This window comes from Triticum urartu, chromosome 6, assembly GCF_003073215.2.
Source record: "Triticum urartu cultivar G1812 chromosome 6, Tu2.1, whole genome shotgun sequence".
NCBI classification, from domain to species: domain Eukaryota; kingdom Viridiplantae; phylum Streptophyta; class Magnoliopsida; order Poales; family Poaceae; genus Triticum; species Triticum urartu.
In genome coordinates this window covers 76,361,925-76,382,816 of record NC_053027.1, presented here as the reverse complement: position 1 = coordinate 76,382,816, position 20,892 = coordinate 76,361,925, and the positions used below count along the sequence as shown (strand labels likewise).

General features: G+C 46.7%; 2 protein-coding genes and 1 long non-coding RNA gene across 11 annotated transcripts; all 3 read left to right on the top strand.

Moving 5' to 3' along the window:
- Nucleotides 1–1,876: 1,876 nt before the first annotated feature.
- On the top strand, nt 1,877–6,859 carry LOC125513559. Of its 8 annotated transcripts, XR_007286020.1 has the most exons (4): nt 1,882–2,873; nt 2,991–3,745; nt 5,180–5,290; nt 5,603–6,297. It is a non-coding gene; the product is annotated as an uncharacterized LOC125513559 (long non-coding RNA). The 8 variants fall into 8 exon arrangements; XR_007286019.1 differs by having other exon boundaries at nt 1,878–2,873; nt 2,991–5,290; nt 5,603–6,859; XR_007286021.1 differs by lacking the exon at nt 5,603–6,297 and having other exon boundaries at nt 1,881–2,357; nt 2,470–2,873; nt 2,991–5,507.
- A 231-nt stretch (nt 6,860–7,090) lies between these two features.
- Nucleotides 7,091–13,196, top strand: LOC125513558 (mitochondrial import inner membrane translocase subunit TIM22-4-like). Its single transcript, XM_048678684.1, has 5 exons — nt 7,091–7,245; nt 7,428–7,850; nt 11,816–12,006; nt 12,101–12,173; nt 12,793–13,196. The coding sequence occupies exons 2-5, from the start codon at nt 7,703–7,705 to the stop codon at nt 12,876–12,878; spliced, it is 498 nt and encodes a 165-aa protein (XP_048534641.1). The 5' UTR covers nt 7,091–7,245; nt 7,428–7,702; the 3' UTR covers nt 12,879–13,196.
- Nucleotides 13,197–17,767: 4,571 nt separating this feature from the next.
- Nucleotides 17,768–20,322, top strand: LOC125515123 (auxin response factor 5-like). 2 transcript variants are annotated; one of them, XM_048680551.1, is made up of 4 exons: nt 17,768–17,886; nt 18,781–18,827; nt 19,531–19,721; nt 19,992–20,322. In XM_048680551.1, the coding sequence occupies exons 2-4, from the start codon at nt 18,813–18,815 to the stop codon at nt 20,092–20,094; spliced, it is 309 nt and encodes a 102-aa protein (XP_048536508.1). In that variant the 5' UTR covers nt 17,768–17,886; nt 18,781–18,812; the 3' UTR covers nt 20,095–20,322. The 2 variants fall into 2 exon arrangements, with proteins under 2 accessions (XP_048536508.1, XP_048536507.1); XM_048680550.1 differs by lacking the exon at nt 17,768–17,886 and adding an exon at nt 17,972–18,023.
- Nucleotides 20,323–20,892: the final 570 nt, after the last annotated feature.

The window sequence follows — 20,892 nt, the reverse complement described above, 5'->3', positions numbered from 1 at the left end:
AATGATCCATGCTACATTTTTTGTTAAATATGGGAGCACGCCAGCATGCATCACCATGCAACTGTGCAACACGAGGAGCACCGTACCTACGTAGGTGCGTAAGTGCAAGGTCACGTAAACATTTGACCTCAAGAAAGCATGTGGTTTGGTTTGACCCCCCACACTTTTGAAGAGTCTATTGAATTAGGCCGGCCAGTAAAAAATCAAGTCAAGTGTACTACGTTTAGGAATTTTTCCCTGGATAAGCGGCGGGCACTACAACATGGTAGAGATTCGGAGGCATTGAAAAATGCCTTTAAAAGCTCAAAAGGCGCCCTCAAAGACATAAGAAGGCATTTTGGAAAAATGCTAGAGATGGTCCTGAAGGGAAAGGTTTTTGCAGGCGCTTCAGTAGAATGCCTCAATATATCTTTGAGGGCGTTTTGAAGTACACCTGTGAAACTGCACCCGGTTGGTAGTAACAAAAGGAGGCAGGGTCACTCACACGCACGTACTCTTCCCCCCGTTTGTCAGTGTATTCAAATCCCATTCCTGTACGCACGCTAACACACATGTACAAACAGGTCATCACGATACAGTACCCATATACCCATACCCATATACGCCATACTGAATCACACTACACAGCGTCATTTCCTATTATGTTAGAGAATCTTTAAGAGACGATATATGGCTCCCCTTTAAACAGGCGAAATCTTAGCTCAGTAGGCGGTATGGGACTAAATAAATTGCTAAGTTCTTTGTGAGCGAAGAGTGGCTCCCGTACAAAAAAAATAGTGGTAGCACGCTAACACACATGTACAAACAGGTCATCATGATACAGTACCCATATACCCATACCCATATACGTCATACTAAATCACACTACACAGCGTCATTTCCTATTATGTTAGAGAATCTTTAAGAGACGATATGTGGCTCCCCTTTAAACAGGCGAAATCTTAGCTTAGTAGGCGGTATGGGACTAAATAAATTGCTAAGTTCTTTGTGAGCGAAGAGTGGCTCCCGTACATTGGCCAGGTGGTAGCACCACTCGAACCAGCAACCTCGGGTTTCTACTTTCTCGGTAGGATGAGCCGACCAACTGAGCAATCAACATTTGCTTGCTTAATTTAGGAAGCGCCTTTATTTTATAGTGCATACATTGGCCAGGTGGGTCGCTGGAGTGCAAAGCCGTGTTAAATTGAAAAATATAACCGAGCTTTCGAATAGGGAAAGAAATTTGCATATTTCTGTTCACATTATGTACAGGGTTAAAAAGGTCTTTTCACGTGTACAAAATGAACTAGAGTGTCATATAGGGAAAAAAATTAAGACTATAGGTCATATATGGAAGAATTTTTTTTCAGTGTCAAATAAAGAACATGATTTTAAGGAAGTGTCAAATAAGGAATTCCCTCTTTCCTGTAAGTCTGGCTTAAGCAGTGAACGTTCGCTCGCGTGGAAACATGGTAAACGTGAATGTTTTTCATGATGGTTTGTGTTGGCCGATGATGATAAATTTAGTCAGAACAAAAGTCATCTATACCAATATAAAAAGACCAAAGGGGTAGATCCAACATATCTTGACCATCAATCACGTTAATCCAACGGTCTTTATTATCCTAATGGTGAGCGACTAAACACATTTAGGGTCAGTTCTTTTAGCGGCTTAAAAAATAAACCACATCCTTCCCAACTTTTTTTATAAGCCGCCTTTTTCATTCATCGAGGCTTATGGACTAGTTATAGGATAAATAATATAGAAGCCTCAACAAATTTGGGCAGCAGCTTATTTTTTAAGCTGAGGAGAGGCGGCTTATTTTTTTAAGCCGCCCAAAAGAACTGACCCTTAGCGCTAAACAGGCTTTCCATTCGCTGATGTTGTTCCTATCGCACAAAACGAAACTCACAGGGGAACCGACGCCTCCTCTCTCCGCCTCAATCATATCGAGCCGCCGCCCCCAACGCATCCAGCTGCCCCACCGACCCGTCGTGCCTTGAGGACGCCGTCCCCATCGCCTCGATCTGCCACCCCTCAGATCTTCGTATCGCCCCCACCAATCGCCTCGTCTGGCCTCGGCCATCGCCGGCGACGCCAGTGGTGAAGCCGCCTCTTACACCGCCTGGCTGACCGTCCATCAGGGATGCCGCCTCCTACATCGCCTGGTCCGCAGACCGTCGGGGACGCCGCCTAGCCAACCGTCAGGGAGGGGGAGGTGTCGCCTAAACCGCGTTGCGGGCCGTCGGGGACGCCGCCTAAACCGCCTTGCCGACTGTCAAGGACGCTGCCTAAACCGCCCTTTGTTCACATCTCCCCCTCACCTCGCACAGTCAGGGGACGAGCCGCCTTCAAACACACAGCCGCCAAGCCGGAGGTCTGTCATCTCTGCTTTCTTTGGTTCATCTTGTTTTTCCAGTGACGTGTTGCTTCACATTTGAAAATTTTCTTCATGTGTGACATATTGATTCACATTGATAAAACTGAAGCCAGCCAAAGCAAGCTTGTTACTAGAGTTCTAAATAAATCCTCCATGGGTTATTTGAATGCAGACATTCAGCAGTTAAGCTTCATTACCAATGTGATTTGCATTGCTTGTGTTTTTGACTCGCCAATGATCATATTATACTGATTTCCCTGATTTTGTACACACATCAAGCAGATGAAAAATAGTCATTCGGGGCGCTTCTCCATCATGATTAGGGAATTGTTCCTAGTTTTTCGTGCAATGTAGCTATCCTCCATTCATCCATCGGTGGAGATGTGAAGTGGTGAACCACATGGGAAGCTCGTCGGTTGGAACTATCTACATCTCAGATGCCAGGCAAAAGATGGACAGAGCGGCGCATGCGGCGGCAGAGCAAGCAGTCAGGGATTCACAACGAGTATTCGAGTTAGACATGCCAGCCCTGTCCAATCATTCATTTTTTTTTGGTTTCTCTAATTTTTCTATTGGAAGGGGATCATTGTGACAAGAGATTATCCAACCATTATGTTTGCCGTTTTTCAGCTGGCACGGAGGGGATCCAGCATTCCTTTGTTGTCTTGTGCAATCAGCCTTCAGGAAGGAACCACAATTGATCTTGTGCAGTTCAAGACTCGCCTCAAGCGTTGCTGTAACAGTTCCTATAGGCACATGGCGGCTGGCCCAACTATGATGCAATCCAATTCAGCATATAGCTTCCTGGACACCCACAGCCACCCAATTGGAATGTTGTATATACACAGCGATACAGGCTATGTACGACCATATGGGAATGCTTTTTTATCTTCTTTCTTTGCTCGCAGATTTGGTCATTTGGATAGCACATTATCAAGTGGTCTTACTTAAAATTCAGTATAATATGAGATACAAGACGAGGTCATTCAGAAAAGTGTTTTCACATGACAGTAACAGTATGGACCTAATACCATAAAAAAGGGTAAGGAGGTAAGGAGAGGTTGTTTGTTGGAATCCACAGTGGACGTACGTACAATTAGTCATGTTAACCTGCCATGTTATTTGCTATTAGCCAAAGCTTAGACAATTTTGTTGAGGTTATTTCTTTTTTTAAGCTTTATTAGTTCTCAAGGCACCCTTTTCTTTTGTCTAGCTCTATATCCACTCAACTTTGATGTATTTTTTTTCTTAGCTCTGCATTTCATTGGTGCCTTGACATTCACACTCATAACAAGTGTTGAAATTCTAACATGCAGGGTTCTTGAGCGGTTGACTGGGGGTCCTTTCCTACATGTTCTCTTATGCACAATTGTACAATTGGCTAGGTAAATGAGTGTACGGTAAATTTCAGATTCTTTTGTAGTTTCATCTGCTGGGATTTTAAGGTAGTATAAGCTTTGGTATTTTGTATAGAAAAGGGTGTTTTTGGATTAACGTGATTGGATGGTCAAGATATGTTGGATCTACCCCTTTGGGGTTTTTTATATTGATATAGATGTACACACTTTAGGGCTCATTCGGTTTGAAGGAAATCAAAACGTAGGAATTAAAAGTAGTATAGGAATTTGATAGGATGGCACTTGCCATCCTAAGGATTTGACTTGCCTCGTTCCTACGCGTAAAATGAGCTTTGAATGGGTGTGTAGTTTCCTCCAAAAACACAGGAAATGAGTAGTATTCCTATGAAATTCCTGTACGCATTTCCTACAAACTGAATGCATATATAGAAAAATTTCCTCCGGAATCCTTGTTCCTGTGTTTTTTCTACAAAAATCCTTCAAACCGATTGAGGCCTTAGTCTTCGTGTTGTTGATGCAAGTAAACAGTTCGCGTAGGAATATGAACCAGATACGCGGCCTTGCACCTGGTGAAGGCTAGCTTCTACAGATTGCTTTCCTGATATTGAATACTTGAGAGGTTTGTCTTTTTGTTACACATATGAAATGGATTTTCTTTTGTGGTATGACATAATCAGTTTGTCGATGTTGGATTTGCGTGAAAAAATAAGGTATATGTATCACCTGCTATTAAAAAAGCATTCATGGATCAAATATAGTGACATTAATTCACAACTTAACTATTCCAATTTGGAAAATGACGGGATGATTGAAGGTGGCACGTATGTACTCCCTCCGTTCGGAGTTACTTGTCACAAAAATGGATGTATCTACAACTAAAATGCATCTAGATACATTCATTTCTTGGACGAGTAATTTCGAACGGAGGGAGTAACAGTTATGGCACTTGCAATATGCCATTGCCAAGCGACACAACCATGAAACATTCTGTCAAGAAAAGGGTGAACAACCATGATACATTTTTTTCAACAAATTTTTATGGACAAAGAGGAAATTTTTCATGAAATGTTTCCTTAGTCATAAAACGGAGGAAATAAACTTGAAGACAATGGGTGGAGAACGACATGAGTAAACCATTAAAGTTTTGTTCTGGATGCAAGATAGGCGGCTCAAAAAAATTCCTAAGGATACACGTGCATTGCACGTGCAAACTTACTAGTACTGTAAAAATGCAAAAAAGTCATACCGTAAAAAGGGGGTTTGTGCAATTTTGCTGGGACCATGAAATATTTTACGCGATCTGTTCTGTCAGAACAACAGTCATACTATAAAAATGTAGAAAAAAAAGTTTTGCAGTATCCTGTAAGCCAATTTTTGCGGGACGGGGTATGTCGAATCTGCTAGAGATGCTCTCACAAACCTCTGCTATGTGCGTACTGATGACAGAAGTTGATTAATTAGGTTTGTGGGAGAAGGCGGCGACGGCTTTGAGAAGAACGGATGGGGAAGGACGGAGTACAGTTTCCTGTAAGTCTGGCTTAACCAGCGAACGTTCGCTCGCATGGAAACATGGTAAACACGAATGTTTTTCATGATGGTTTCTGTTGGCCGATGATGATAAATTTAGTTAGAACAAAGGTCATACTGTAAAAATGCAAAAAAAAGTCATACTGTAAAAAGGGGGTTTGTGCAATTTTGCTGGGACCATGAAATATTTTACACGATCTGTTCTGTCAGAACAATAGTCATAGTATAAAAATGCAAAAAAAAGTTTTACAGTATCCTGTAAGCCAATTTTTGCGGGACGGGTTATGTCGAATCTGCTAGAGATGCTCTCATAAACCTCTGCTACGTGCGTACTGATGACAGAAGCTGATTAATTAGGTTTGTGGGAGAAGGCGGCGGCGGCTTTGAGAAGAACGGATGGGGAAGGAGTATAGTTTCTTGTAGAACAGGCTTAACTGGCGAATGTTTGCTCAGGGACATGGTAAATGCGAATGTCTTCCATGACGGTTTGTGTTGGCCGAGGAAGAAAAAATTAGTTAGCAAACATAGCAAATCCACTTCAGTTTAGTTTTCTAGACATGATTTTCCGTTCTTGTTAAAATAAATTGTCATCCTCGCGACGACATAAATTTCTGTAAGAACTTCGTTTCTTGTAACTGTCGTCACCGATCGTTTTTTAAAGAACTCAGATTTGTTATAAAGATTCATCAAAAACACAAAACATCATAAATATAATAAAAATCACATTGAGTTCTTGAACCACTGGACAATGACCAGTTTCTATATCACAACGAGCCACCGACACGTCACTGTTGTGGCTCCCTTGCCGGCGCTGACCTAACCTTGTCAATGACAGTCGAGAACCAATGCCATGGAGCCACGATCGCCATCGTTGAACCCTTGAATCGATCCGAAGAACCTGACACCAAATCACGTCGTAGCCTATGCACAATGAGAAACCCTAACCTCGCTTCCTCGAGGGGCCGCCAAGAATCAATACCGGAGCTGCGTCTAATCCGCCCCGAAGGACGAGCTCGAGGAGGATTGAAGATTAGAAGACCGACTCAAATATGGAGTGTCGCCATCTGCCCAAGCACTGCCCCTGCGAGCACTAAAACCCTAAACTATCTACTAGTTGGAGCCTAGAGCCGAGGCACTAGGATTCCATTCCCTGCCACCGGTCACTAGAGCGGCAGTCAAAGAGGAGATGAATCCACGACCTCACCGGTGAAGGTCGAGGGGAGGAAGACCTTTTCCTAGTTGCCTTTGATGTTTTTGCAAGTGCACCGAGTTTAGTTGTAGCCTTTTCGAAATGTTCCCCAAGTGTTCCAATGACTCACTCTATTCTTTTATGGAAAAAGACTTTCGCTCCGTTTTATATATAAAGCACCGATCATACTTATTCTTTTTTTTTCACTCCCCCACACAATGTAAGGCCTCTTTTGCTGTGTAAGATTTTTGTAGGAATTCTATAGGATAGGATTTACAAAAGAAAAGAAAAAAAATCCTTTGAAGCCTTTTGATTTGTAGGAATGGATTCTTATTCCTATGTAGGATAGGAATCAATCCTTCACGTTTTGGAGGAAAAAAAACATTAGCCTAGACTCAATGTAAAAATCCTATCCTATGTATCAAATGACATTTCTTTCTTTATAGGAATAGACATGCATGTCATCTCATTTTCTATGATTTTTTTATTCCTATAAAATTCCTATCGGTGCCCGTGAAATCCGCTAGCAACTGAAACCTTTACAAACAAAGATGGCTGAGGCTCTCTCCACAACGCACATCAACGAGAAGAAAAGTGACGTGGCTGTTGCTCGTGCTTTAAGATGAGTGCTTCTGATTGAAACTTTGCTGGCGAACGTTCGCCAAATAGCATCCCCCTTCGAATGTGCCTCCCATTTGGGTCGACTTGGCCCTCCTCGGCAAAACTTGGGGCCGCTGGGACACAGGCTCGAGGGAGACCTGGCCTTTCCTCGCCGCGCGAGAAGCTTCAGGCGGCGGCGGCGGCGGCTCAGGTATGGTTCCCCACTCGCTGGCCCTCCTCCTCCTCCTCCTCCTCCTCTCTCCCACGGCGGAGGATCTTCAGGCCCCCGCGGCCGCCGCCCCTTTCCTTCCCCTGCAGCCATCTTTCCTCTCCCGCGCGAGCCGGCGCAGCCCCTCCATCCCGCCATACTAACCACAGATTCATGTTTTGCAGGTCTTGCTGATAAGGGGACACGGCAGCGTACTCCCGAGAGTACGTTTGCGTCCTCCGGTAGCGGGAAGAGGCAGGCGCCACCGGGATCCCCTTCCCCTGCCTCCCTTACCGCCGCCTCTTTTCTTGGAGGGGAGGAAAAGAAAGGAAAGCCGAGCAGGACAAGTAGCCAGCGCTCGGCTTCTTCTCCAATCCCATTCATCGCCTTTCCAGTGATCCTCACGGCCCGCAGCTAGCTCCACCGTCGTACTACCGGGAGGGGGAGATCAGACTGTGAGATGGCTTCGCCGGAGCCATCCGCTGGCGGCGATGCGGCCAGCCAGAGTGCTGCGGTGCAGCCGCTCCAGCTGCCAACGCCGGAGGAGATCAAGGGGCAGGAGATGATGAACAACTGCGCCGTCCGGAGCGTCCTCAGTGGAGTCATGGGTAACGTTACTCACCACCTCCAACTCAAATCTCTTAATACTATGTACAGTATATGGTTAGTGCTATTCGGTTACTGAGCAAATTGTACTACCGGGGCGCATTATACAACTCTGTAATTGAATTATGCTAAAATGCCAAGTTAATATGTCTCCATGATCTTGCTCAAATGCCATGCAATCAGAGTTTCTGGATGGTGTCACATGGATGTGGTTGTTCATTCTTTAGATGGTTAGCTCTTCACCTGAAGAATTACAAATAAAACAATGCCAGCTCTGCAAGAGATGAACTTAAATTTATTTTGAGCTTAAGAACTTAAATATGTTCATATGCTGATTCGTTTGTACTCACTTGTACAACTGTCTACTGTTAATTAGTTACTCTAGCTGCTCAAAATCTTTGGTGGCAATAGAAAACACTTCTTTGATCCCGTCTTGATGATCCTTCATGCGAAGTGGCATGTGATAGTGCATAATGGAGGTGCCTTTGTTTCAACTTTTTTTTGTTATTGAGGGAAATACCTTTGTTTCAAGTGAATTTGCCTGGGAGAGTTGGGGTCTAAGTTTTTGTAGTGATTCGTGAAGTAAAGTTGGGGTCATGAAATCAACCCAATTAAATTCCGGTACTTAACACGTTGGTAGGAGCTGGGTTCCTACCGGGTCTAGCTCGTAGGTTGTAGGGGTGGAAGGGGGCTTGGCGTGGAGGAAGGCGAGGTCGCCGGCGCTGGGGCGCCGTCACGAGAGAGAGAGAGAGAGAGAGAGAGAGAGAGAGAGAGAGAGAGAGAGGGCTCAAGGGTTAGGTCTCCCGGCTCCCTTCAGGAAGCCGAGCAAATATGATTGCTTCTGCTTAACTTCAAACGAGTCCTTACATGAGTTTATATAATCTCCAAATATGATAACTGGGCTAAGCCTCTAATAATGATAAGATAACTGGGCCAGGCCCCTAATTGCCTGGGCTGTAGTATATGCCGGCCATAACATCTCTCCCCGCCTGCACAAACAGCTCGTCCTCGAGCTGGAAGGGTGGGGAAGCGCTTGCGGAATTCCTCGAGGTGATCAACGGGCGCCAACGCAGACGTGGCCGGGCACGTAGGGCTCGCCGCAGTTGAAGCACAACCCTTGGCGGCGACGTTCGAGTTGCTCGGCCGGGGTGAGCCGGCGGAACGGGCGCGCCGCTGTCACGGCGAGGGGCGCCACGGAAGCCTGAGCAGGCCGACCCTGCGCGGGAACTTCCGGCCAGGGTGGCGGCCCAGCGGCCCGGGGTGGTGACGCCTGCTGGATGGCCACCGCGTGGCGCTCGAACACGCAAGCGTAGTACATGGCCGTTTGGAGGTCCTGTGGCCCGCGCATCTCCACGTCCACGCGGATGTGGTCCGGTAGGCCGCCGACGAAGAGCTCAGCCCGCTGACGAGCCGAAACACCGTGGGCGTGGCATGCCAGTGCCTGGAAGCGGTCGACGAAGTCTTGCACTGTGGTGAGGAACGGAAGGCCCCAAGCTCCGCCAGATGGCTCCTGCGTGTAGGCGGACGGAAGCGCAAGAGGCACAGATCGCGGAAATGCTCCCATGGTGGCATGCCGTCCTCGTCCTGCTTGAGGGCGTAATACCACGTCTGGGCGGCGCCTCGGAGATGATAGGAGGCGATCCAGGTGCGGTCGGACGCAAGCATGCGCTGCCCCCTGAAAAATTGGTCGCATTGGTTGAGCCAATTCAGGGGGTCGACGGTGCCGTCGTAGGTCGCGAACTCCAGCTTGGAGAATCTCGGCGGTGGCTGAGCGTGGACGACGGGCGGGTATGTGTCATCCGTGCGACGGCGTCGAGTGTGCGGGCTGTAGAGTACTGCCATGGAAAAGGGGCCTGTCCACACCATTGTAGGGACCCGCGGCACCCGAGGACCCGCCGAATTGCATGATCGGGGGCGGCGCCGGCGGTGACAGCACGTGTGGCTGTCCTGAAGCCATCGTGTAGACAGGCTCGATGGATCCGACGAGCCAGGCCGGTAGCCGAGATGGCGACGGGGGAAAAGGACCTGGTGGATGGGCACCCCGGGCGCCGTCGACGGAAGGCCCGGCCCCGAGATCGCCGGTGGTGGCGGCGGCTGCTTCCGCTGCGGCAGTGGCATGATGGATGCGCCGAGGTCGCTGGTGGGGGCGGCTGCCACGGGAGCTGCTGCGGCCCCGGGATGGTGGTGATGGGGGCGGGCGGCTGCAGGCCTGCAACCCATAGTGCCCCGCGAGGAAGGTGCAGATGCCCTGGACCACCTGAGTCAGGTCCCGGAGCGCCGCCGTCATCTCCTCCGGGGTGAGCACGGCGGGGGCGGGCGCGGGTGGCGTCCAGGCGGCGGAGGAGGCCGGCCCGGTCAGGGACGGCGTGCTGGCCGCGGTCATCGGCGACGAAGAGGCGATCGGCAGCGGAAGGGAGGGGGTGGGCGGTGGCGCGGACATGATCGAGCCTGAGACACCTGATACCAGATTGGTAGGAGCTGGGTTCCTACCGGGTCTAGCTCGTAGGTTGTAGGGGTGGAAGGGGGCTTGGCATGGAGGAAGGTGAGGTCGCCGGCGGCTAGGGTTAGGTCTCCCAGCTCCCTTCAGGAAGCCGAGCAAATATGTTTACTTCTGCTTAACTTCAAATGAGTCCTTACATGAGTTTATATAATCTCCAAATACGATAACTGGGCCAGGCCCCTAACTGCCTGGGCTGTAGTATATGACGGCCATAACACACGTAGTATTATTACCTTTCAAAGAATTAAAGATTGAGAGTTTCTCTACATGTCAGATGGTCAAGTATTCAGAAAGTGGTTGGATAAAGTTTCAAGTAGTCTGAAAAGGGTTTTGGTAGAGCATTAGAAAGGTTGCTGCTTAACAATGCACAATCGTTATCTGTTGTAGCTACAACATTGTGCCATAGGCATACAGCGTGATGTGCAGAAAATAGCAAGGTTGGCGTTTAGTGAAGGTTGGTCTGCCAGTTTTTCTAATTTTTGAGCAATAATCTGAATATTTTTGTACAGCTTTAGAAAGGTTGCTGTTTGGCAGTGCGCCTCTCTGAATCCTTTTCATGTCAATGCTGCAAGAAGTATAATGCAATAGACATACATCGCAGCCATGCTGGTAATGGCTTGGTGTTTGATCATGTCAACACTGATGTTGTGGCCTTTCCTAGTGTTATTCGCAACCAATCTGACCTTTGGAAGGTTTGCATTTCCTCTGCCTTGGATGTTGGCCATCTTATCTCCTGGTTTCCTAGTGTTGTTCCTTTTAGCATTGGGTATGTGCCTTCCTCTGTTTGCATGCTTGATTGTACAGTTTTTGCTGCGTGAATAAAATCGATCAGAGCAGGTGTGGTTCATCCAGTTGTCTCCTAAAAAAAGTTTGCTCTGATCCATTCATTCCATGATCTGCTGTTTCTTCTGCTTCAAATGAAGAAACTAAACATCGGATCTAATGCTATAGCATTGTGTGTGTATGTGCGTCCACGTGTGAGTACTAGTAACATTTCACTTGTGCAGTATATGTAGCTTTCCAACAACTTGTTGATATTTCATTGAATCTAGAACATGGCAAAGGCCTGCGATGTTAAAGTATTTATTGTCTGATTTTGCCCTGCTTAATGATTTGTTTGTTAACGTTTAGAGGATAGAATCAGTGATGTTGATACCGTGCACTCTATTTTATGTATTACCAAACTATCAGTATTTCCTATAGTTTGACAGTTGGTATCCTTAAGACAACAGCCAATAGTCAGTGGCTGGATACTCCGTCCTATACTAACTTAGAAGTCATGTTGAGTTGTTGGCTACTGGCTTGTGCTTCTATGCTTGTCAATCATTTTGCGTCATGCTAAACTACTTAGAGCATCAGCTATGGGCTTATCCCACATGGGGCTCACTTACAAGTGCATAATGTTTCATAAAATGGACTTATGGAGTATGCACATCTGTTATTAACTGCATTGCTTTCATTCAATAGGTGGTGGTCTTGGTGTACTTATGGGACTGTTTTTTGGAGCTTTGGAAAATCCGATAATGTCAGAGGAGATGACAGCAAGGCAACAAATAGTCTACCAGGCAAAACAGATGGGTAGGAAAAGTATGAGCCATGCTAAGACCTTTGCAGTGATGGGCTTGATTTTCTCTGCAGCTGAATGCGTCGTAGAGAAGGTAGGTGCAGCGTGACATTTTTTTTCATTCCATTTATGAGCATTTCTGTAAAAACATACTTATTTGGACGCTTCGAATGGTCATATCCTGTCAGGCTCGGGCAAAGCATGACATTACCAATTCGGCAGTAGCTGGCTGTGTCACAGGAGGGGCTTTAGCCGCAAAAGGTACGTCTTGTAAATAACTGTGGATGAGAACCAACATAATTTTTACAATGGATCGACTTATGCTCCTAAGAGAATTTCCCTATCTGCAATCGTTAGAGATGTTTTAGGCTGGCTTGAGGTGGATGGGCCGACATTTCTTTTTGACTGTAAGAATGGGAGTAAACTCACTCTAAAAGTAGTTTGGTTCTACTAGGGCAAGTTGAAGGGCAGTCGTACTCATCATGTAGTCGGTGCGTCAGGCTAGCAGTTTGTGTCCCACATTCTCTGTTATGAGATTTCAGATAGTTTAACCAATGCTATACTTCTTACTGTATTCGGGAGCTTATAGATACTCATCATGTAGTCGGTGTGCCAGGCCAGCATTCTGTTATGGTGTTTTGACCACTTGCCTTGTCTACCCCTTGATTCTTTACTGCTTAGCCAAAGTTGTGATTGCTTATTTTGAATCATTTTTTTGCTAGCTAATAAAGCATTAAATAATAATAATGAGGACGAGAGAAGCGTGGATAACAATTAGCAAAGCACTCTAGCACCACTAGCAAGTTGTTATACTGTTATTGGTTATACAGCCCAATTTGATATTTCATCCTCCCTAATGGAACTGGTATTTTTCTTGCAGGTGGCCCTCAAGCTACATGTATCGGGTGCGTGGGTTTTGGTGCCTTCTCTGTGGCGATTGAGAAGTTCATGGAACGGCATACTTGAATCGGCGATGGAAACGCTGCATCCTATAAATCAAGTGGTGCGTCTTTGTAGCAAATCATTAGCAGGATTCAGCATTGGCCGAAGAAGTTTTGGTTATCTTGCAATATTCAGTCGTTGGCATGTACCCAGAGGTGGGGTAGCCTAAATTTTTGAAGTCTTGCGGCTATTCATAGCACTGAGTAGCTAAATTAGTCTGTAGCCAGTTTGATGCCATGTACCCAGAGATGGGGTATATACGCATTTTCGCTGATGCGATCTCGCGCCATGTTATCTGTGCTGATGTTTGAATGATTTCAGAGAAGTCTATTTTACTTTTCATACTTGTGCGTGGCAATGACTTGAAACCTGCTCTGGTCTTGTACCTGTTAGGCTGACAAAGTAATAATAGCATTACTAAGTTCTCTATAGTAATCAATGTGATTTCTTTTTGTGATAAGTAGTCAATGCAATTATACAATGTATTTTTGTTATTCCGTGTGGGGTATCAATTTTATTTTCTGGCAACGACTCTAAATTTAATCATGCCAATGGTAAATATCAGAACACACTCCAGGGTAAAGTATATTATTCAACAGTTCGTTAGACCTAGAACTAAGACCCAACGAGACAAATTTAATCTATCCGTACATTCCAACGAGTATGATCATCATGCTGGCCTGGTAATCTTTGTACTCCCTCCGTCTAGGAATACTTGTCAGAGAAATATATTCATTTCTCCAACAAGTAATTTCGGACGGGAGTATTTGTTAGCATTCCAAGTTAGGAAGTCTGTTAGGGTTTCCAACGGTATCATCTTTCCAAAACGAAAGCATTTCTACAGTATAGTACATCCAACCAACATGAGTAAATTACATGTGTTTTTGGATGCTGTATGTTCCATCCACATTATATTTCATAATACTCCCTATATTGCAATCAAATATGCATATCATGGTTTTCTCAAGAGTGGTATTATAAATCATATATACTACATAATACCCTGCTCATTGATGCGGTTATCTTGTTTTTCTCATGTGTATTACTCACCCCTTCCTAAAATAAGTGACTCAATTTTATATTAACTTTATACTAGAGTTAGGATATAAGTTGAGTCATTTATTTTAAAACGAAGGGAGTATTATGAAAGAGATGGGAAAGAGCCCCGTCGCAACTGGGTTTACATGTTGTTATTGTATGTATGCCCCCACTCCACCCAAGTGAACGAAGTAGTGGGCGACACCTCCATAGTCGTGAACTTGGCCGCGTATTCAGACTTGGCCATAAACCAGCCTCCTTTCTCCCATTACCAAGCAATGGTATCCCTTTGCTGCGGGTCCAGAACAATCCCGGCCATGAGCGGCCAAAGGTGTAGGAATTGCGTTAGGAACATCTCCAGCCGTTGGTCTTCCAGGAGGCGCTAAAAATCGCCCCTAGGGATGCACCGGTGCAAAACGCGCGCTGGGACGTGATGCCACCCAGTCGCGACGTTCACGGATTTTTTTTGAAAATTAAAGTACGGCACAAACAAGGCGTTTCGGCGACTTCAAACCAAATTCAACCAAACACGGCACAAACACGCCCACTCATACATATTTAAAATATTTTATAAAAAGAAAAAAAATACACTACTAGGCCCGCCCGCCGTCTCGCTCGCCTCGCCGCTCCTCGCCGCCCGCTGCCCTTGTAGTTCTACATGCCGAGGAGGCTGTAGAACCGCGTGTAGTCGCTGTCGTCGTCGTCGTCGTCGTTGTCGTTGTCGTCGTAGTCGTCGTCGTCCCGCCTCCGCCGCGGCCGCCGTCCCTGCTGCAACCCTCCCCCGGTTGGCGCGGCGGGTTGGACGGTCCGGCAGCGTCCTCGTCGTCGTCGCTGTTGGGGATCACGACGCCGTGCTCGTCCTCGCGCCCACGCTTGCGGGCGGCGATCTCCTCCAGGGCCCGGGTCTGCCGGGCCATCTTAGTCCGGAGGTAGTCGTCGCGCGCCCACCATAGGGCGTCCGCGTCGGAGAAGCCGCGCCGGGCTATCTCCTCGTACTCCGGGGGGAGGCTGAGCTCTGGTTTGGGCGCGACGAGGACGAGACAGTCCGAGGCGGGGGCGGAGTCGGCGATGCGGACACCGGAGCTGCAGGTGCGCCGGCTGACAGGCGTGTCGTCCTGGGGCTTCGGCTTGACGGGGCGGAGGCAGGGAGAGCCACCTGACCGACCGGACGAGGAAGAGGACGCCCCGGGGTCCATGCGCCTCGGCGTCCACGAGCTCCCATGGCGACGAGAGAAGGACGGGGGCTCCGGGTACTCCAGCCTCGGCGTGTTGCCGCCCTCGATGTACTCGAGGATGGCCTCCAGCATGCGGTCGGGCACGCCCCACCATCGGCGCCGCCCCTCGGAGTTGAGTCTGCCGGAGGGCACGACGCCGTTGGTGGCCTCGAGCTGCTCGGCGTGGCGGTGGCGGAAGTAAGACTCCTAGAGCGGGCTGTCCGGGACGTACCGTGGCCCTTCCCTCGCCGCCCGCGATAGGGAGGCGCGGATACGCGCGATCTCCGCACGCCGCGCCGCCCCGGTGGGTGGTGGTGGCACCGGGACCCCGCCGGCGCTGATTCTCCATGCCCCGGGCACCCGCATGTCCGGCGGGACCGGGTACTCGACCTCGAAGAGGAGCCGGGCTTCATCCTCGTGAAGGTGACGGCGGCCGAAGCCATTCGCCGCCGCACCGTCACCTGGGAAGCGTTCAGCCATTTCTTTGAACCGGGGACGGCGAGGGGAGAGGGAGGAAGGGGAGAGAGGACGCATCGGCGGTGGAGACTCTGTGCGTGCCACCGGCGCGCTGGGGGTCGGCTTATATAGGCGGAGGTGCCGCACGCACGTGTGGCCGCCGCGTTACGCATGGCATGCACGGGGTCATTGCCTTCATTGCGCCGCCCGTGAGGCATCAGTGGCGGAGGCTGACCGGCGCGGCAGCTTTGGCATTGATTCATCGCGGAAAACGAGGCGATGAGGACGACGAAGCGACGAGAAGCGAGACAAGTCGCTGACAAAGAGGGCCCGCGGCTCTTTCACGTCAAAAACGATTCGCCCGGCGCCCCCGAGCGCCCCCAACTCACCGAGGTCGGGTTGGATCCGTTAGCACCAATTTCGACCCGAGCCGGCGAAAATTGAGCCCATGGGGGCGCGACTGAATCGATTTTTTGACATCGGCGACTGAAAAGTCGCCTAGGGGGCCTTGTCGGGGACACGGCTGGAGATGCTCTACGGCTGCCGCGTCCATTGACGGCCCAACATCACGAGCCCAAGCTCCATCGGATAGAGCATCGTAGACACTCCGCCTATCCCTTGTTCGTTTGGTCACCCTGTTGTAAACTTGCAGGGCTAGCCATGGGGTGCAACATGATTATAGTGAACTCCGATTGCATGGAGGTGATTGAGATTATAAAACATGGTGGCCATTCTTTTGGGCCCGCGGCAGCGATCTAGTACTACGATTGCTTCTTCCTTTGTCATGAGCTCAGTGATGTTTCGTTCGAGTTTTGTTCTAGGGAAGGCAATATGACGACACATGTTTTAGCTAGTAAGTCGGAGCTTAGCCCTATTGTGTGGTAAAAGGATCCTCCTAATTTTCTTGTGGCTGTCTTGTCAAACGATGTTTTTTTTGCCTAATAATGAATAAACCCGCCATGAAGGTTTTCGCTAAAAAAACTGGCAGGGCTAGCTCTTCAATCCTATAGCCATTAAACCACAGGGCTAGCCGAGAATGCATAGGAGCTCTCAGGTGCTACGCCCTTCTATATTCAAAAATAATTTAATAATTCACAAAAAGTCAAAAAAATCCCGGAATTTTTTATGGAATCAAACATGATCAGGTATTGCACTCGTATAAAAAGATTTAAATAGGAAATGACTTTTATTGTATCTGGGGTTAAAGATTTCTCAAAAAATACTAGATACAAGTACTATTTATGCTATATTGTCGTCATAAATTTGTTTTTTTGTCCTGAAATCAACGAGAATTATTCCTTGGCCAAACATTTTATATGAGTACAATACCTAGTCATATTTCGTTCAAAAATATATCCAACATTTTTTTGGCTTTTTTTGAATTATTAAATTATTTTTGAATATAGGGGGGGTGGGGGGGGGGGGGGGGGGGGGGGGGGGGGGTGGAGCACCCGAGTGCTCCTAATCCGCTTCCAGGGCTAGCCTACTATTTTATGATGGATCTAATAGTATCGATTTCGTATTAAGAATGTCGATAAACTTTTTTATAAACTTGGTCAAATTTTCAATAGTTCTGCCTCAGACAAACCTAATGTACGAAGTAAAAAAAGAAAGTAGGGCCGGTGTTTAAGAAAAACCAATTTATTTTACAAGTACGTATATACAGATACATACATCCATTTGAGGGACAAATTTGGAATAAATTTTTTCAGACGGAGGGAGTATATCGTAGAGTGACGAGGGAACCAATAACTCTGTACGCTGATTTGACCGATGCGGACGGCAACAAACTAGAGCACGTGTCGTGTGCCTGTTCGCCTACCGCGCTGTTGGGTGCGGTGAGGTGAGAGCGGGGCCCTCACATGTAGAAATTTTGCCATGTCACAATATAACATTCACACTTTTTGTTGTGAATGTTGATAAACGTTTCTACGAACTTGATTAAAATTTTGATTGTTTGATTTCAGACAAACCTCATACGCAAAGTAAAACTTTGATTGTTTGACCCCAGAAAAACTTCTGATAAACTTTTCTATGAACTTGGTTTATTTTTTAAGTTACATCGTGTCTGACCTGGGCTGACGAGTGACGAGGGAACCAATAATTCTGTATGCTGATTTGACCGATGCGGACGCCAACAAACAGCTGCACCTGTCGTGTGCTCGTTCGCCTACCGCGTTGCTGGGTGCGGTGAGAGCTGGCCCCTACCCCCCTCTACGCGCACCGCAGAGCCGGTTGATCACTTGATCTGTTGTCCTGTACCAAACCACCACTACCACTGCTCTCCGGCTCCTCCGCCCCCCGCCCGCCCGTGGTCAGGTCAGGTGAGAAACCTCGTCCCTCCCCCAGCCATCGCTCCTCCATTTCCCTCGGTCCATTCCCCTTTTTAGGTGGCGGGGAAACCTCGAGCGCCTCCGGATTGGGATGATCTGGGCAGGGTTCCTACGCCCCGGATCCTCAGGTTGAGCTAAACTGCACTGCTTCGGATTGATGTAGCAAGGCAACGATATGGGGTCCGTTGGGGGTATGATCCGATACAGTCAGTTTTCGTTGATTGCTCTACGAGAAAATAAAGAAGTTTTTTCTTAATTGCGTGCCCTAGAAAAGTTTACAGGTTTCGATTCAGATTAAAAGGTGGTGATTACTAGAAGGTACCCCTTTAACAAAAAAGAGATAATATAGTCTTTTGTCTACAAATCAATCTACTCATACGTTTGCAGGCTAATATGACGATAACCTTTTAAAGTATCTTTATAAGATTCATGCAAAGATTCATGCAAACTTTTAAAGGGGTTGTACCAACGCGCAAAACACTTGCGTGAGATGAGCTTAGACAAAAATATCTCATGTGTGCTTGAAATTGACTTGCGCCAATACTTTTAGCGATTGTTGATGAGCTAAGATGTGAAGCCAAATATAAGTACTAGGTATCTTTTCTAAAGAGTGAAACCCCGCTTTGGATAATTTTAGTCGAGCCATGGATCCAAGTAGTAACCAGGAGTGGCAGTTTGGGCAGAGGGTATGGAAACACTAGTCTTGCTGGTAACTGCACTTGAGTTTGCCAAGTGTCAAAATCGTATCTCAACTACAGAATGCAAAGAGAGGATGCTCGTCGGGAAATGTCGGTTTGCATGGTTTCTGTCATTTTGTCATCAGATATGGCTTGGAGTCCCATCGATTCTCTAATTAACGATGCCGCCTTGTTGATTGTTGAACAGAAATTCTCGGCGCCTTGCCCCTTTGCCAGAGGATGCCACTCATTAAGGTTTGCTCTTTCCTCTAGACAATATGTTTTTTCAAGCAGTGTATGTTTCCTAATGCATAATGAGTAATTTGTGAGGCATTACTGAGAAACAGAAGTGCATTTCTGACCACTGCACTGTAATGCTGATTTATTATGAAGCAGAGCCTCCTCCAAATGTTAGAATAGATATCCATCATACAAGGACTATCAGGACATATTTATGCACATAATCATCATATCAAAACTAAGTTATGCTCTGGCTAGTTATCAAAGTTTGTAACTGTGCCCCCGCAAAAAAAAAGTTTGGAACTCTAATTTTCTAATATCCATCATATAAGGACTATCAGGATATGTAGTAAGATGACGGTTGTATGTATGGTCAGATATAGGCAAGTATTTAGGCATAATATCCTTACTCCTATGAAGATCTTCAATTTGTGGTGGTGGTCTATTCATCTTCGGGCCACGCCAACTGTTGACCTGGCCCAAACCATTTAAATGAGAGCGGGTATGGGTGAATTTAGCTCAGCCAAATGATAGTGTAGTGTCCTTCTTAAACATTGTTGCATGGGTATTGTTCTATTAGCTTTAGACAATTGGATATTATGCCTATGATGCCAAACATGGGTATTGTTCTATTAATGAGCCGTGATCTCTTGACCATATGCTTTCTTTGTTGTGTTCATTCATTCTTCTGCATGTTATCTTAACCTATGTTTTTTAGGTCCACAAACGTGGGGCTATAGGCCGCTCCATTGACATCGCTAGGTTCTCTGAATACGGAGAATTATATCAAGCTTTGGCCCACATGTTTGGCATCGAAGGGCAACTCGAAGAACGACAGACTAAAGGTTGGACGTGTCTCTACCAGGATGATGAGGGTGACTTCCTACTTCTCGGTGATGGCCCATGGGAGTAAGTCCACCGTTAACTTTCTGCCTATGGCAATATGAACTTCTCAAGATTCCTGATCTCAAATATTCCCCGAGAAACTGGAAGCTGTTAAAATGTCAGCAGTTGATACAACTGAAACACAAATGTGTGCATATTTCCTTAAAAGGGAAGTTTAGGAGACTGCCCTTTTTTCTTTTACTGTTCATATGACATATGATGAAAGATTCTATTATTTTTCGGTAAAGATTCTATTGGTTGGGTACCCTGACATTTTTGACATGGATGCTGCAGGGAGTTTGTGATCAGCATCAAGTCCATTCAGATCATGTCACCTCAAGAGGTTGACCAGAAGTTTCTGCAGAAGCTGGGTGGTGGTTTAGCATCAAGGCTGTAGCTTACAAAATCAATGCAGTGAAGAATATAGTGTATATGTGTGAGCTTATTGTTGTGAGGGCTAAAATTCTCCTAATACTAGCTTGATCACGCGCGCTGCGACATTTGCCGTGAGGATTATAGTTCTCCTAAAACTTGTTGGGATTATGTGTCCTGCAACTATATTCAAATACTTATTATCATTAATATTCGGAATACCTCATATGGAATTATACATGTGTTTTGTGCATGGAATTGCTCTTGCTAGAATGTACTTAAGTGTTGCATGCTTAAGGAAACCGGTCAATTATCGGTGGATATGCTTTATATATTGGAAAGACTATCCGGATACGCTGATAATTGAAAGAAGCTAGATCGTGTAATTAGATTACGGCCCTAATGTTAATCTACATAATTAGAGGAATTTATACTCTATTATGACGCGTTGCTCACAGGCGCGTGCTTCAGGGACTCGATGGATAGGATCCACTAATAGACAAATTATATCGTGGTTGGTAGTTTGATTTGGACTCTATCCGGAAACTAGTTTAAAGACTAGGAATCTTATAACTGTATAAGAGGCGGACTCTTTGGAAACACAGTATAAGAAGGTCCCTACCCCCTAGCATCGGATATGCAATTGTGAGCGGCATTACGAAAAAGCGCGGAAGAATAGGGGGTAGACAACAACATATTTCTAACATTGGTATCAGAGCGGATTAGGGTTAACGACAATAGTCGTATGACTCGATTCGACCGGAAAACAATTCCGTTGCGTACTCTGCTTGTGGTCAACTAGTCGCTCACAAGTCCAACTTGG

Excerpts from the sequence above, each read along its gene's own strand:
- LOC125513558 (XM_048678684.1), top strand. The coding sequence starts at position 7,703 with ATGGCTTCGCCGGAGCCATCCGCTGGCGGCGATGCGGCCAGCCAGAGT. Across the intron at positions 7,851-11,815 it reads CGTCCTCAGTGGAGTCATGG|GTGGTGGTCTTGGTGTACTT; the intron begins GTAACGTTACTC and ends TTCATTCAATAG. Across the intron at positions 12,174-12,792 it reads AGGGGCTTTAGCCGCAAAAG|GTGGCCCTCAAGCTACATGT; the intron begins GTACGTCTTGTA and ends TTTTTCTTGCAG.
- LOC125515123 (XM_048680550.1), top strand. The coding sequence starts at position 17,987 with ATGATCTGGGCAGGGTTCCTACGCCCCGGATCCTCAG. Across the intron at positions 18,828-19,530 it reads AGAGGATGCCACTCATTAAG|GTCCACAAACGTGGGGCTAT; the intron begins GTTTGCTCTTTC and ends TATGTTTTTTAG. Across the intron at positions 19,722-19,991 it reads CTCGGTGATGGCCCATGGGA|GGAGTTTGTGATCAGCATCA; the intron begins GTAAGTCCACCG and ends TGGATGCTGCAG.